We start from the raw sequence: 12912 nt of genomic DNA, 5'->3' as shown, positions 1-12912 counted from the left end.
CCTTAGACAGAGGAGATGCATATACAGTGGTGTACAGGATATGATAGTACTATGAAAAATTTACATCATTACTAACTTCCTATCTACAATTTTCCTCCAAATCAGTCTGTTACTAGTCAAGATTCAAACATTATCAGATCTTATATTTCTATTGTCTAAGTGGTGTACTTGGATTTTGCAAAGGCTTTTGATAGACTGCCACATGACAAGCTCTTAAATAAATTGAAACAGATGGGATTGGATAATAGACTTCTGTGTTGGATCAGTGAATGGCTGTCAGATAGGTATCAGATAGTCGTATATGCGGGTGCAGTATCTCAAAAGAGAAAGGTAACCAGTGGTGTGCCACAGGGGTCAGTTTTGGGCCATTGTTGTTCAGTTTGTATGTTATTGATATTCGTTGTGTTTAACTAGTGATATCCAGCTGTGTGCAGATGATGCAAAACTGGGGGAGAGCAATGCACAGTCAGGCTGATGTTAATGCCTTACAAGAGAACTTGAATAGATTGCATGAATGGGCTGGTAAGTGGAACTGTCAGTTCAATGTTTCCAAGTGTAAGGTTTTGAGATTTGGTAAGCAACGATGGGATGCAAAGTATACACTTGGTGAGGAAACTTTAACAGAAGTAGAGCAGATGAGAGATCTAGGAGTGATGGTGGACAAGGACCTGAAATTCAGGGGCCACATTGCACAAGTTGTGAGGACATCACATCGAATAATGGCAATGATGCAGAGAACCTGACATGCAGAAATAGAGAGGTTATGATTCCATTGTATAAGGCCTTGATCAGGCCTCATATGGATTATTGTGCACAGATTTGATCGCCAGGTTTTCATGGGTGACGAGGATATGTTGGAAAGAGTACAAAGAAGATTCACAAAGGTAGTCAGTGGTCTTTGGAATGTGGAGTATGAGGGCAGATTGAGAGAATGTAAGTTGCAGACCCTCATGAATAGGAGGAAGAGGGGGGGGGAATATGATTGAGACATATAAACTGGTCAGGGGTTGTTATCAGGTAGACATGGAAGAGATTTTTCATAGAATAGGAGAGGGGAGTAGAATAAGAGGCCATTGCTGGAAACTGTATAAGGAGGGTGTGAGCAAAGGAGTGAGAAGCAGGCACTTTGCATGAAGGGTGGTTTGTGAGTGGAATGCATTGCCTGAGTGTGTTTGGATGTGGACACATTGAATCAGTTTCAGATGCGGTTGGATGAGCATTGTATGCAATAGTGAGTACCTCCCATGATGAGTCTCTGACTCCATAGAGGTCGGGTGTTGATAATAATAATAATTAAAAAAACTCCACAAACACTGCTACACAAGAATGAACAATTCACTATCAAATGCCTGTGGTCTTTAAAAGTGAACCTGACCTTTCAAAGACAGTGAAACCAACATATCACCACTTCAGAAACAAAAACATCCAGATTAATACCAGAAATGCAGATACCATGAACTACCAACACACTAGCAAGCACCTCTGGCCTACCCATTGAAAGCTATCCTGACCTATAAAGTCAGTAAAACCAACATACCACCCCATCACTAACAAAAATACCCACTATTAACAAAAAACTAACACCAAACTAGGATACTAAAAACAAATGCCTATTGCTTTCAAGAACTAACCTTACCTTTTGAAGTAAACCAACATATCACCCATTATTCTAATAGACAAGCTTAGTTGTTGAACGTTATTCATGAATAGCCAACACACTCAAAATTCACTTCACAGTAGAAAAAGAATCTAATAGCAATTTGCCTTTTTTTCCCCCTTTTTTTTTTTTTGACACATTAGTCACCCACCTTTCAGACGTATCACTATCTCTTTCCATTTACAGAAAGCCAACATACCCACCCACCCACCCACCCACACACACACAGGAAGATATCTACAGAAACAATCACATCATCATCAATTACCAGCTCAACAGTATAGTATTTTAAAAACACTTGCACACAGGACCAGAACGATTTGTTCTAATGATACAGCTCTTTTCACAGAACTTAAATATCTGTGCCATACTTTCTTGGCCAATGGCTACAATTCCTACAAAATAGATAAAATACTATATAGCTCCATTAATTCTCTCTCTTCTAATACACGAGAACAAAACATTACTATTCCTTATGTCAGAGGTACATTAGAAAAGATAGCCAAAGTACTAATAAAACATGACCTTTGCACCGCATTAAAATCACATATTAAATTAGCAACTCTGATCTGCTTTCCTAAGGATAAACTCCATCCTCTAGCATATCTGGAGTGTATGAAGTTCCTTTTCACTGTTACTTGGCCTACTATGGGCAGACAGGAAGATATGCTAACATCCACCTTGGGAATATAAAAAATACATTTGCTACCATTATTATGGCAAGTCAGGACTGGCAGACCATGCTTTGGACATCCCTTCATGGAAGAAAACCAATGTGCTATTTAGAAGTTATTACAGATCTGAACGATTATTTTTGGAATCAACTATGGCTATGAAGAATTCTCCTAACCTGAACAAATATGGTTGCATTAATTTGCCAAAAATTTTGGGCGACTTATCTTACAAAGCTGTAATCTTCTTCTTCTACTACGGTTTATTCCCGCTTCCCATGCAGGGTCCGCGTGTTACTTTAGATGCGACATCTTGTTAGTACTACTCCCAACCGACCCGTCGCCTGGTTTGCCGCTGGGGGGGATATATATTTTTGACTGTAGAGGCATATGTTCATGGGGCCGGTTTGCCTGTTTGCAGGATGAAAAACGCCAGATAAACTGGCGGAAAAAACCCTACTGACCGCGCCCAAGACCGGCTAACTTGGCTATGCCTGAGGAAGATCCTCAAATTCCTCACGTCTACAACGGGAATCGAACCCGGGACACTCCTTCCCCAGGCATATGGTTGCGAAGCGCAAAGCCACTAGGCTAACCGCACGGTATCTTACAAAGCTGTAATAATTTTTTTTTTATTTATAATATTAAAGGGTACCAAATTAGGGCTTCAGATCTTTTGTCTGTTACAATTTGAATTGTTTCACTTACTCATTGTCAAGTGTAAACTATAACATTCTGCTTTGTGCTCTGAAGATGCTGGTTTGAAATCCAGTTAATAAACATCTTATTTTATAAAATAGTTCATTTGGTGTTATAAATACCATTAAAAATAAGTTAAACTAAGTTATAAATATCACCCATTATGTTTCTCCAATTCACATAAATGAGTAATATTTATTCAATAGCCACAGCCCGAAAATTACAGGCTATCATCAGTGGCAATGTTAGTTAATTACAAAGTAGGATTGAACAATGGTTAGATTTGAAACAGTGGGAGTCACATGATATACATAAAACAATGCAAAGGCATAACTGAGAAATTACTATATTATTAATTAAAAAATTATATTTCTTAAGAATTCTAGAAATTGATTCTGTACATAGTCCCTATCCCATACATTTCTAGCATCTTTGAACCAATTTCTAGAATTCTTAAGAAATATAATCTAGTGGCTACGTTTATTCCTGTCAACAAACTATCATCATGGTTTCCATCTTCTAAAGATAAACTTTCTCCTCTTGCTCTTGCTGGCATCTACCAAGTGCCTTGTGATCATCATTACTGGAAAAGAGAATACAAGAACAGTTTTACACCCAGTGCCGTAATGAGGGTGTGGCGAAAGAGGTACCTGCCACGGGCCCAACTAGGTTTGGGGTGCAAAATGTAAAAAATAAAAATAAATTAATAGATATAAAAGTCCGCTTTTTTATATTGTATTTTTAAATTTCGGCAATACGCCGCTTTAGACACACAAATTCTGCAACACACTGCAACTCATTTTGATGGAGTTAATAGTAAGTATTTAATATATTGCATTTAGTAAAATTTAACTTGTTACATTTAAATTTTTCAAAATTTTTGCCATTGGGTTGGGGGAGGGGGTGCAAGTTAGACACTTGCCACAGGCGCTTCATACCCTTGTTACTGTACTGTTTACACCATCAGGAAATCTGGTCTTGCACAACATGGAATAGATGCGGGCTGCCATATCTTGTAGTCTGAAACATGCGTGCTTGCTCCATCTTTGTCACTATAAATTTAAACGTTTATTTAAAAAGAGCACTGAAACCTTGCTTCACTGTCTGAACTTGAATCCGAATGACCATTTCTCACTATCTAAGAGATGGGAGTGTCCTATTCTAATCATACATTATTGAAGTTTTCTTTTTTTTTTTAATGAATACTGAATAAGAATTCTGCAGTAGGAACTGATGGAATATCAGCATGGATGCTAAAAGAGCATTTAGCTGATCTGGCTATTCCCTTGACCAGGCTTTATAATTTGAGTCTCAGAACAGGGAAGATTCCACAGGAATGGAAAGAATATAAGGTAAGCCCATTGCACAAGGGTAGTGCAAAGACCAATGTATCCTGCTATTGACCAATCAGTATCTCAGGAGTGGTGGTGAAGATTTCAGAATAGTTGATTAGGCCTCCCCGACTTGCATTAAGAAATGGGTTGACAGAGAATCTCTACTTTGCAATGAACAGCATAGGTTTACTAAAGGAAGGGACTGTTTTAGCAACTTGCTCACATTCTATAATAATGTTACCACTGCATTAGACAAGGGGAACGGATATACTATGATACTTTTTGATTTTGCTAAGGCTTTTGACAGAATACAGCATGGAAGACTGTTGCATAAATTAGAGAATATGGAATTAGATTATAAACTATTGGCATGGATAAGAAGATTGCTGATCCATAGATATCACAAAGTTGTATATTAGGGGGGGGGGAATCTGCAAGATTCAAGGTAGCCAGTGATGTGCCTCAACGATCAATTCTTGGTCTATTGTTATTCAATCTGTACATAAATGACATTGGGAAGGATTTGACACACGACATACAGCTGTTTGCTGATGATGCAAAGATAGGTAGTGTAATCAGGAATGCTGCTGATATGCAGTACTTGCAGAATGATTTGAATAGGCTGGAATTGTAGCATGTGAAAATGGCTGTCATTTCAATGTTACTAAATGTATGGCAATGCACTTTGGTGTGATTAGATATCTAATGTTGTATTATATTGTTGGGATTATGCTTGAAGAAACTGATAAGGCTAAGAATCTTGGAGTTTTAGTAGACAATTAATTGAAGTTCAAGGGTCATATAGCAAAAATTGTAAATACAACTCAGAGAATAATGGCAATACTGAAACGAACCTTGGCATGTAAAGATAAGGAAGTCTTTTTGCCTCTTTATAAGGCCTTGATAAGACCTCACTGGAGTACTATTGCAGGTCTGGTCTCCTGGTTTCTGTGGTGATTCTGATACAGTGGAGAGAGTATCAAACATGATATCAGTTTTTTGGAATATTGATTATGAAGACAGATTGAGAATTTATAGGCACTGCAAACACTGGAAAACAGGAGAAAGAGGGGTGATATGAAGACTTACAAACTTCTGAAAGGGCTATACAGAATTCCAGTAAATGAAATTTTTAATTTTATGGAGGGTGGGGAAAGAGTCGAATGAATGCTGTCAAGAAGTGGGTTAAGGTTAAATTTTTCTCTTGTAGAGTAGTGCATGATTGGAATGGATTTGCATTGGATGTTGTATGTGCAAGTAGCATGGATGAATTCAAGAACAGATATGACAGTTGGTGGGAATAGTGTCCTTCCTTGATGAGTTCCAGATTCCCTCGAGGTTTCTTAATAATAATAATAATGCAGTGTTTACTCAGTTATACCTTTGCATTGTTTTATGTATAACATCACACAGCTCTCAATGTTTCAAATCAATCCATTGTTTGCTTTCTACTTTGTAATTAACTAATGTTGCCACTGATGATGGCCTATAACTTCAGGCTGAAATATATGGCTTTTGAATAAATATTATTCACTTATTTCCATGTGTTTTTGTGTGAATTGAAATCTTTTGGAACAAGTGTCTTTAAAAGAACAATATCATCCATCAGGAAATAGTTATATCCACAACAATATAGAGAAGGAAATAGTGGAATTGGGAGTATCAGAAACTGAACACTTCTGACCTCCAGCACCTTGAAACACAACTTCATATTTAAAAAAAAAAAATTCAATACAAAACGTGCATATCATCTGCTTCAAATAGAAAAAAAAATCAACATAAAAAAATACATATAGTGCTGTTTTCAGGCAAAAAAAAGAGTCATATTCATATAAAAAAGAGAAAAAAAAAACAAAGTGAGAAAAAACACTATCAAAAAAAAAACATGAAGCATAAATATTAACCTCCACATCACTCACAGATAACAAGAGCAGTAGAATAAACATGTTATCAGAAAACATTATGAAAATTATGGATACAAGCACAGTGTTAGAGTAAAACTTTAGTTTAATATAAACTGAAATATACACTTGAAGTTTCAACCTTCACATTAAGGTCATTTTGTGGTGTATACGTACATATACAAAGAAACAAGCTGCACTACAATCTACATGGCATGCTAAAGTTACTGATCAACCGTTAAAACTATTTGCCTGATCTCTGGTGCTAAAAAAAAAAAAAAAAATCACATCAAAGCTAGAGTTCTATTATTATCTGTTAAGTTACAAAGTTAAATTAAGCTGGAAAGCAACATGTTCATACAGAAAATAATAGATAAATAAATAACCCAAATTAAAATTACTTATATAAGTATACATATAAATTTCAACTGGTATGGATAGTGGCCAGTAAAAAATGAAAAATTGCTTAAAGTTCTAAAGTCAGGGTTTGCTGGAAACTAAGTGGGTTGAATGTGTACCATCCAAATTCTTGGAATTTTTAAGCACCCATTATTATTAAGATTAAGGTGGTTAATCAGAATTTCACAGGCTTCTTTAAATTTCCGTTCATACCAAGTTTTTGTATGATGCAAAGAACAAGTACTTTTCCAATCAATTCAATGTAGGGTGTTAAGAGCGTGATCTGAGATGCTTGCTTCACCAAAATTATTATTTAATGTGTCGTTTGTGTTCTTTTTTTATGGATAGGGATTGTATGTCCAGTTTCCCCAATATAAGGTAAGTTACAGGTGCAATAGATGCAATAAACTCCAGGGTGTGTCAGTAGATGAAGAGGATCCTTAGAGGTGTTGAATATGTTAATTTTAAAGGTGGTTTAAAAGTGCCATTAAGATTATAATGATGTAGGATTCTATTAATTTTTTCTGATAGCCCTTTAATGTGTGGGAGTGTTATGGTTTTACTGTAATCTCTATTACTTTTTGATGAAGTTTTATGAAGAATTTTATTAATAGTATTTTTGCTATATCCATTATTTATAAATGTATTGCTAATAATTTTTAATTCTTGTTTAAGAGCTTGTTCATTAGAGCAAATTGTTCTAGCTCTGTTTTTGAGGGTGTTGATGACTCCAAATTTTTGCGAAGGGTGGTGATATGAGTTAGCATGTATATGTTAGCTGGTGTGTGTTTGTAGGCTTACGGTAAACAGTGAAGGGTAGGCCTGAGGGAAGATACGTCACTAGTGTATCCAGGGGAGCGAGTTCTGATTTTCAATTTCAATAGTAAATTGTATGCGCCTCATGTTTGTTTGTTCAGGTAGCAAAGGAATGTGTGTAATGTTTGTCGGCCAGGTTGCCAGATAACATTGTCAGTGTATCTAAGCCAAACTGTACATTTTAGAGAAATGGAATCAAGAGCACATTGTTCAAAAGCTTCCATATAAAAATTAGCAATGGGGGAGGGGAATAGTGGTGAGCCCATTGCCGTACCTTCTTTTTGTAGGTAAAATTTATTTTGCTACATGAAGTAACCAGAACGTAGTACGTGGGCAAAGAGAGCTGTAATATCAGGCAGAAATTTGTTCTATAGAAGAATTGTCATTGATTGGGACATTTGTGAAAAGGGCAGAAACATCAAAGCTGACTAATAAATAATCTTTGCCAAGTTGTTGATCATTAACTTTAGCATGCCATGTAGATTGTAGTGCAGCTTGTTTCTTTGTATATGTACGTATACTCCAGAAGATGATCTTAATGTGAAGGTCGAAACACCTAGTGTATATTTTGGTTTATATTAAACTAAAGTTTTACTCTAACACAGTAGTTGTATCCATAATTTTCATAATATATTCTGATCACCGTGTAAGCATGAAAGAAAGGATATCAGAAACATTACTAATCAGGTTAACAAAAATTTATTATATAAGAAATTGTATTTAAGTAATTAAAAATATTGGCTAAATATGCCATTTTAGCATGCGAAATATCATTTTTAAGACATTTTACAAAAGCATCTGTACCTTCATTTTGAAAAAAAGCTAATAATTCATTCTTCAGTTCTAAAATTCAGAATAGCACTTTATCCCTGGATAACCATCTTATTTCAGTGTGCAAAAGCAAAGATTCATATTTGGCTTCCATAGATATGCAAAGTGTTTTTAAAAAGGCGTGTTTTTAAAGGTCTTGACTTTATGTAATTTACCATATTTACAACTTGGTCTAGTACAGGTTTTTAATATTGCCAGTAATGTTTTTCAAACTAGGGATTCTCTGTGCAAAAAAACAGTGCGTAGATATAATATATCCTGCAAACACATGACCTATAAACAATATTTTGTTGGTTTAGAAATCAACGCGCATAGCAATCTTCAGTTGTTAGGATCAGAGTAGCCAATTACACTCAGAACTGTATCATGTGACATCTTTCACCGGCAGAACACTTGCAACCAGTTCGCAGAACACAAGTTAAGAACCACTGCTCTAGAGATGTTTTCCAAGTTGTCCGAGTTGTTTACAGAGGATGATTTTTCTGTTTTGAATGTTTTCATCATACCACAGATCTTGGTAGTAATTTTGCCATATTGCTATTTTCTCTAGTTTCATTATTTAGATCTTTAAGGATTTTATGTGTTAGGTCTTTTGAGAGTACAGTCTCTCTCTAATTTTGTTACAAAATTCTCAGGTGGTATGGTCACTTAAAAACAGAATGGGCGAAGAAAGATTAGCAAAACAAGTGTTCTCTGCCAGGTTTGTAGGAAAACGACCCAGAGGAAGACCAAGATATAGGTGGATTAATGCGGTACAAAGTGCTTTAGATGATAGAAATATAAGATCTGATAATGTTGAAGCCTTGACAAGTAACAGACTGATTTGGAGGAAAATTGTAGATAGGAAGTTAGTAATGATGTAATTTTTTTCATGTAGTACTATCATATCCTGTACACCCCTTGAGGGTACATGGCAGGAATTTGATGATGATGATGATGATGATGATATATATATATATATTTTTTTTTTTCCAAATTTATTTTTATATGGTCTTGGAAACCTTGCTTTAGAGACCAAACATAGAACTTTTCCAAACCACTTCAGGCCTCCAATAAGCAGAGTGGTGGTCTCACACCAGGCAGTAAAATTCATCTCCCACCTAAAGATGGTCACAAACATCAATGCCTAGAGTTGGATTTGAATCTGCTGTCTGTTGGTTGGAGAGTGGATACTAACCATTTGGCCAATCAGGAATGCCAGACAAGGATGAACTCCTTTTATATAATATGGTATTCTTACATTGGTTCTTATTAAATTTCAAACCCCATTTTTTTTATATACTCTTCCAGTATTTTACTATTGTTCTGTAAAGAATTGAGGTTATCCAGATTTTCTAGGCAGTTTACTAATCTGCCTAGATTTATCACCAATGAGAAAAATTTTACCCATAATTTTTTAACCTAATCATTAATGGATGTATTAAACATTAGGAGTACTCTTAACACTGGGATGATGATGCACATCTAACCACCTGGCTCTTAGAAGATTCCCCTCTAAATATCTTGTTTTATATCCACCCCACTCAGTAATCGGTATTTAATTTTGGTGTATTTTAATCAGGATTTTGCTGAAACTCAAATTACATCATAATCATTACTGTGCTTTATTTATATTATGATCAGTTTGTAAACAAAGTAATTGGTTATAATTGATCTTGCCTTAATGAAATCATGCTTTGCTGAACAAGTGATCTGTATTAGAAATATTTATTCAGTGGATGTTTCTGAATGTTCAGAAAAAGATGTTTCTAAGTAATTTTTTCATGACTTTCTGTGATTCTCTGTTTTATACAGGGAATCCACAATGAATTAAATAACCCTTGCCAGAGGAGATTATTTCCAATCTTAGTAACCCATTGAAATGGGTGAAAAGTGGATTTGGTATGCATTTATTCACTATTAATGAATGGATAGATATATAGGTACACCATAGATTTTCTGGCACCCTTAATTTGGAGCATTGTCAGACTAGCTAATTTTCCAGACCACTGGAGATCATATAATTCATGAGTACAGTATACCTCTCGGTCACTTTCAAATTAGGGTAATGATTCAAATATGAATTGCTCATGCCAGTACTGTAATGTGAGGGGTGGGGGGGGGATAAAGTAGCATTTGACACACATTTTCCACAAGTTCAGATACTTCATGCAAAATGAGGGCTCTAATCAGAAACATGGAAATTTCTGTAAGACATTTTGTTCCTGAAAATTCATTAAAATACTTTCCATGTTTCTGATTAGAGCCCTCATTTTGTATGAAGTATCTGAACTTTTGGCAAATGTGTGGTAAATGCTACACGTTTGCCACATTACAGTACTGACGTGAGCAATTCATATTTGAATCAGTACCCTGATTTGAAAGAATCACTCCATGGATGTTTCACTATTAATGATGAGGTCTCTGCTGAAGTAATCTGACTTACCAAAAACACATCAAGATAGGTGTGCTGCCAATAACATTGGTCAGTATTGATGGGCAGAATGGAGATTATATTTGAAGGCTTGTGAATATATTTTGTGAAATGTTTTGTTAAACAACAGGACAGTGTGCAGAACCTTTAAAATTAACTCGTATTATAGATTTATAATCTTTAACTTAAAAAAATGTAACTTGTACCTGGATGAGTCTTTTTTAGATGTTCATTATATCATAGAGCATCCATCTGCTCCTATCAGGATGTTTCCTTCAGGACTGTAAATGATTGTTGTAGTGCCTCTCTGTATGTATCAATATATTTGTGCATTGTTCCTTGAAGATAACAAATTGACTTTGACAAAAGGTCAAAAGCAGTAAAATATTATTGTACTGTTTTTTTATTTTTTATTTTTTATCAGTATGGTGTCAAAATTTGTAGTTATTTTCATTTCTCCTTTCCTAAAAATAGCAATATAACTTTTAAGCAGTCACTTTGAAGCATTTCACTTGTTAATATCTCATTTAAATTTCTTAACTTAATTATTTCATTATAGTATTTACATCTAAACTCTTGTTTAGATGAAAATGCTATAATGTATTACATTTTTTTTATATATTTTATATAATGTAAATACATTTTTTTTTTTAAGAAATGTCATCACTTGGAGATAGCTTTCCAAATTATGGTGCAACTACTGCAAGACCCACACGGTCAAGCCCTGTTTTATCAAGTAAGTAATTTCTTTTTTTCCCCATGAAGTGATCATGTACATAATTAATGGGATCTCAAAGGTTTAGTTGTAAGTTAGTAATTGAAATATGTTGAACACAAAAATGGCAATTTTTACTATCATGCACAGATTCTCTACAAAATGTCATAGACTATTTTAATATAGTTACATAAAATTTAAAAGCTCTGTCTATCTGTCTCTATATATGCACATAGTAAGACTGCACTTAAAACAGGAACTTACATGACAAGGCAAGTCATCTCCTACCATACTAGAAACAGTGTGCCATATGTCTCCTGTGGTTTTTTAGTAGGAAAAAAAAAAGATCGGAAGAATACTAAACTTAAACACTAAAAAGTCTTCCATTCAATGCTTTTTTGTTATAGTACTCTTTTGCAAATGCTTGATAAAATTATTCCATTTCATCCAAAATTCCCACTCATCTTCCAAGGTATGGTTTAAATAAAGGTGTATCAAGGCATTTTGAAGTGGAAAAAAAATCAAGCAGCGTGCAACAAGAACACCAGCTTCATACTCAGTCCACTTTTGAGCAGAAGCTACTTTTCACCCATTCAACTATTAACTGTACAAAGCATCCCTAAAATTCTTGATACTGTCCAAAAGAAAGCAATTCAGCTGATATATGACCTCTCTCACTAACTCACTTCAGCTGCTGTCTCACAGATGCACTGTTTCAGCTTATTGTCTTTTTTTTATAATTACTTCTATGGTTACTGCTCCACTGAACTAGCAGCCATCATTCTACTGCTTTCTGTCTGCTAAAACCAGAGCAGCAGCATCACCCTAACATCCCTTCTCAGTCTAACTTCAAACTGTACCTGCTGTACTCTCTGTGGAATAATAGCAAGTATACATGCTGTTTGCTGCCTAGCAAAAAAAAAAAAAAAAAAAAAAAAATGTTTGTGCCCATTTTTGTTTTGTATTTATTCACTTCTTAATTAAAACTTCAGCTTTTTCTTGTTTTATTCATTACCTGCACTTCAAATTGTCTCACCATATTGCACAAAAACTCAGCATAATACATATGCTTAAAAATAGAGCGACCAATATTATCTCAGAAGAAAAAGATCTCCTTGATGAACTCGCTCTCATATCTCAAACCCTAGTAAACAACTGTTACCCAAGAAATATAATCAAAAAGATTCTTCATAGAAATCCTCCACAGCAGCAACCTCCTGTCGTGCAATATACATCGTCCATCGTCATCCCTTATGCAGGCTCAGTGTCAACAAAAATAGCCAAACTCCGGAAGTCTTTCAACGTCAGTTGCTCTCAAACCTGTCAAGACAATATGCCACAATTTAAGATCACCATAGGACATTAATGCCTTCTTCAAATACGTGGTGTATACAACATTCCATGTTCCTGTGGATTAAATTACATAGGCAAACATCAAGAAGCCTGGAAATTTGAAAAAAAAGAACATGTAGGGGA

General features: G+C 35.1%; 1 protein-coding gene across 2 annotated transcripts in view; it reads left to right on the top strand.

The window, feature by feature from the left end:
- The window catches only part of LOC150092170 (syntaxin-7-like), a 119333-nt gene that overhangs the window by 15041 nt on the left and 91380 nt on the right, over positions 1 to 12912 (top strand). For both annotated transcript variants that reach the window (XM_090415241.1, XM_090415240.1), the window contains exon 2: positions 11377 to 11457. In XM_090415241.1, coding sequence (XP_090271367.1) covers positions 11379 to 11457 — 79 coding nt within the window. In that variant the 5' untranslated portion in view covers positions 11377 to 11378. The remainder of the gene's footprint in view (positions 1 to 11376; positions 11458 to 12912) is intronic.

The sequence above is a fragment of the Typopeltis vanoorti genome, unplaced genomic scaffold, assembly GCF_054136105.1.
Source record: "Typopeltis vanoorti isolate ZY-2024b unplaced genomic scaffold, IOZ_Tvanoo_1.0 HiC_scaffold_24, whole genome shotgun sequence".
Lineage (NCBI taxonomy): Eukaryota > Metazoa > Arthropoda > Arachnida > Uropygi > Thelyphonidae > Typopeltis > Typopeltis vanoorti.
Note: the sequence above shows the minus strand (reverse complement) of the source record. Positions and strands in the feature narration are given on the sequence as shown.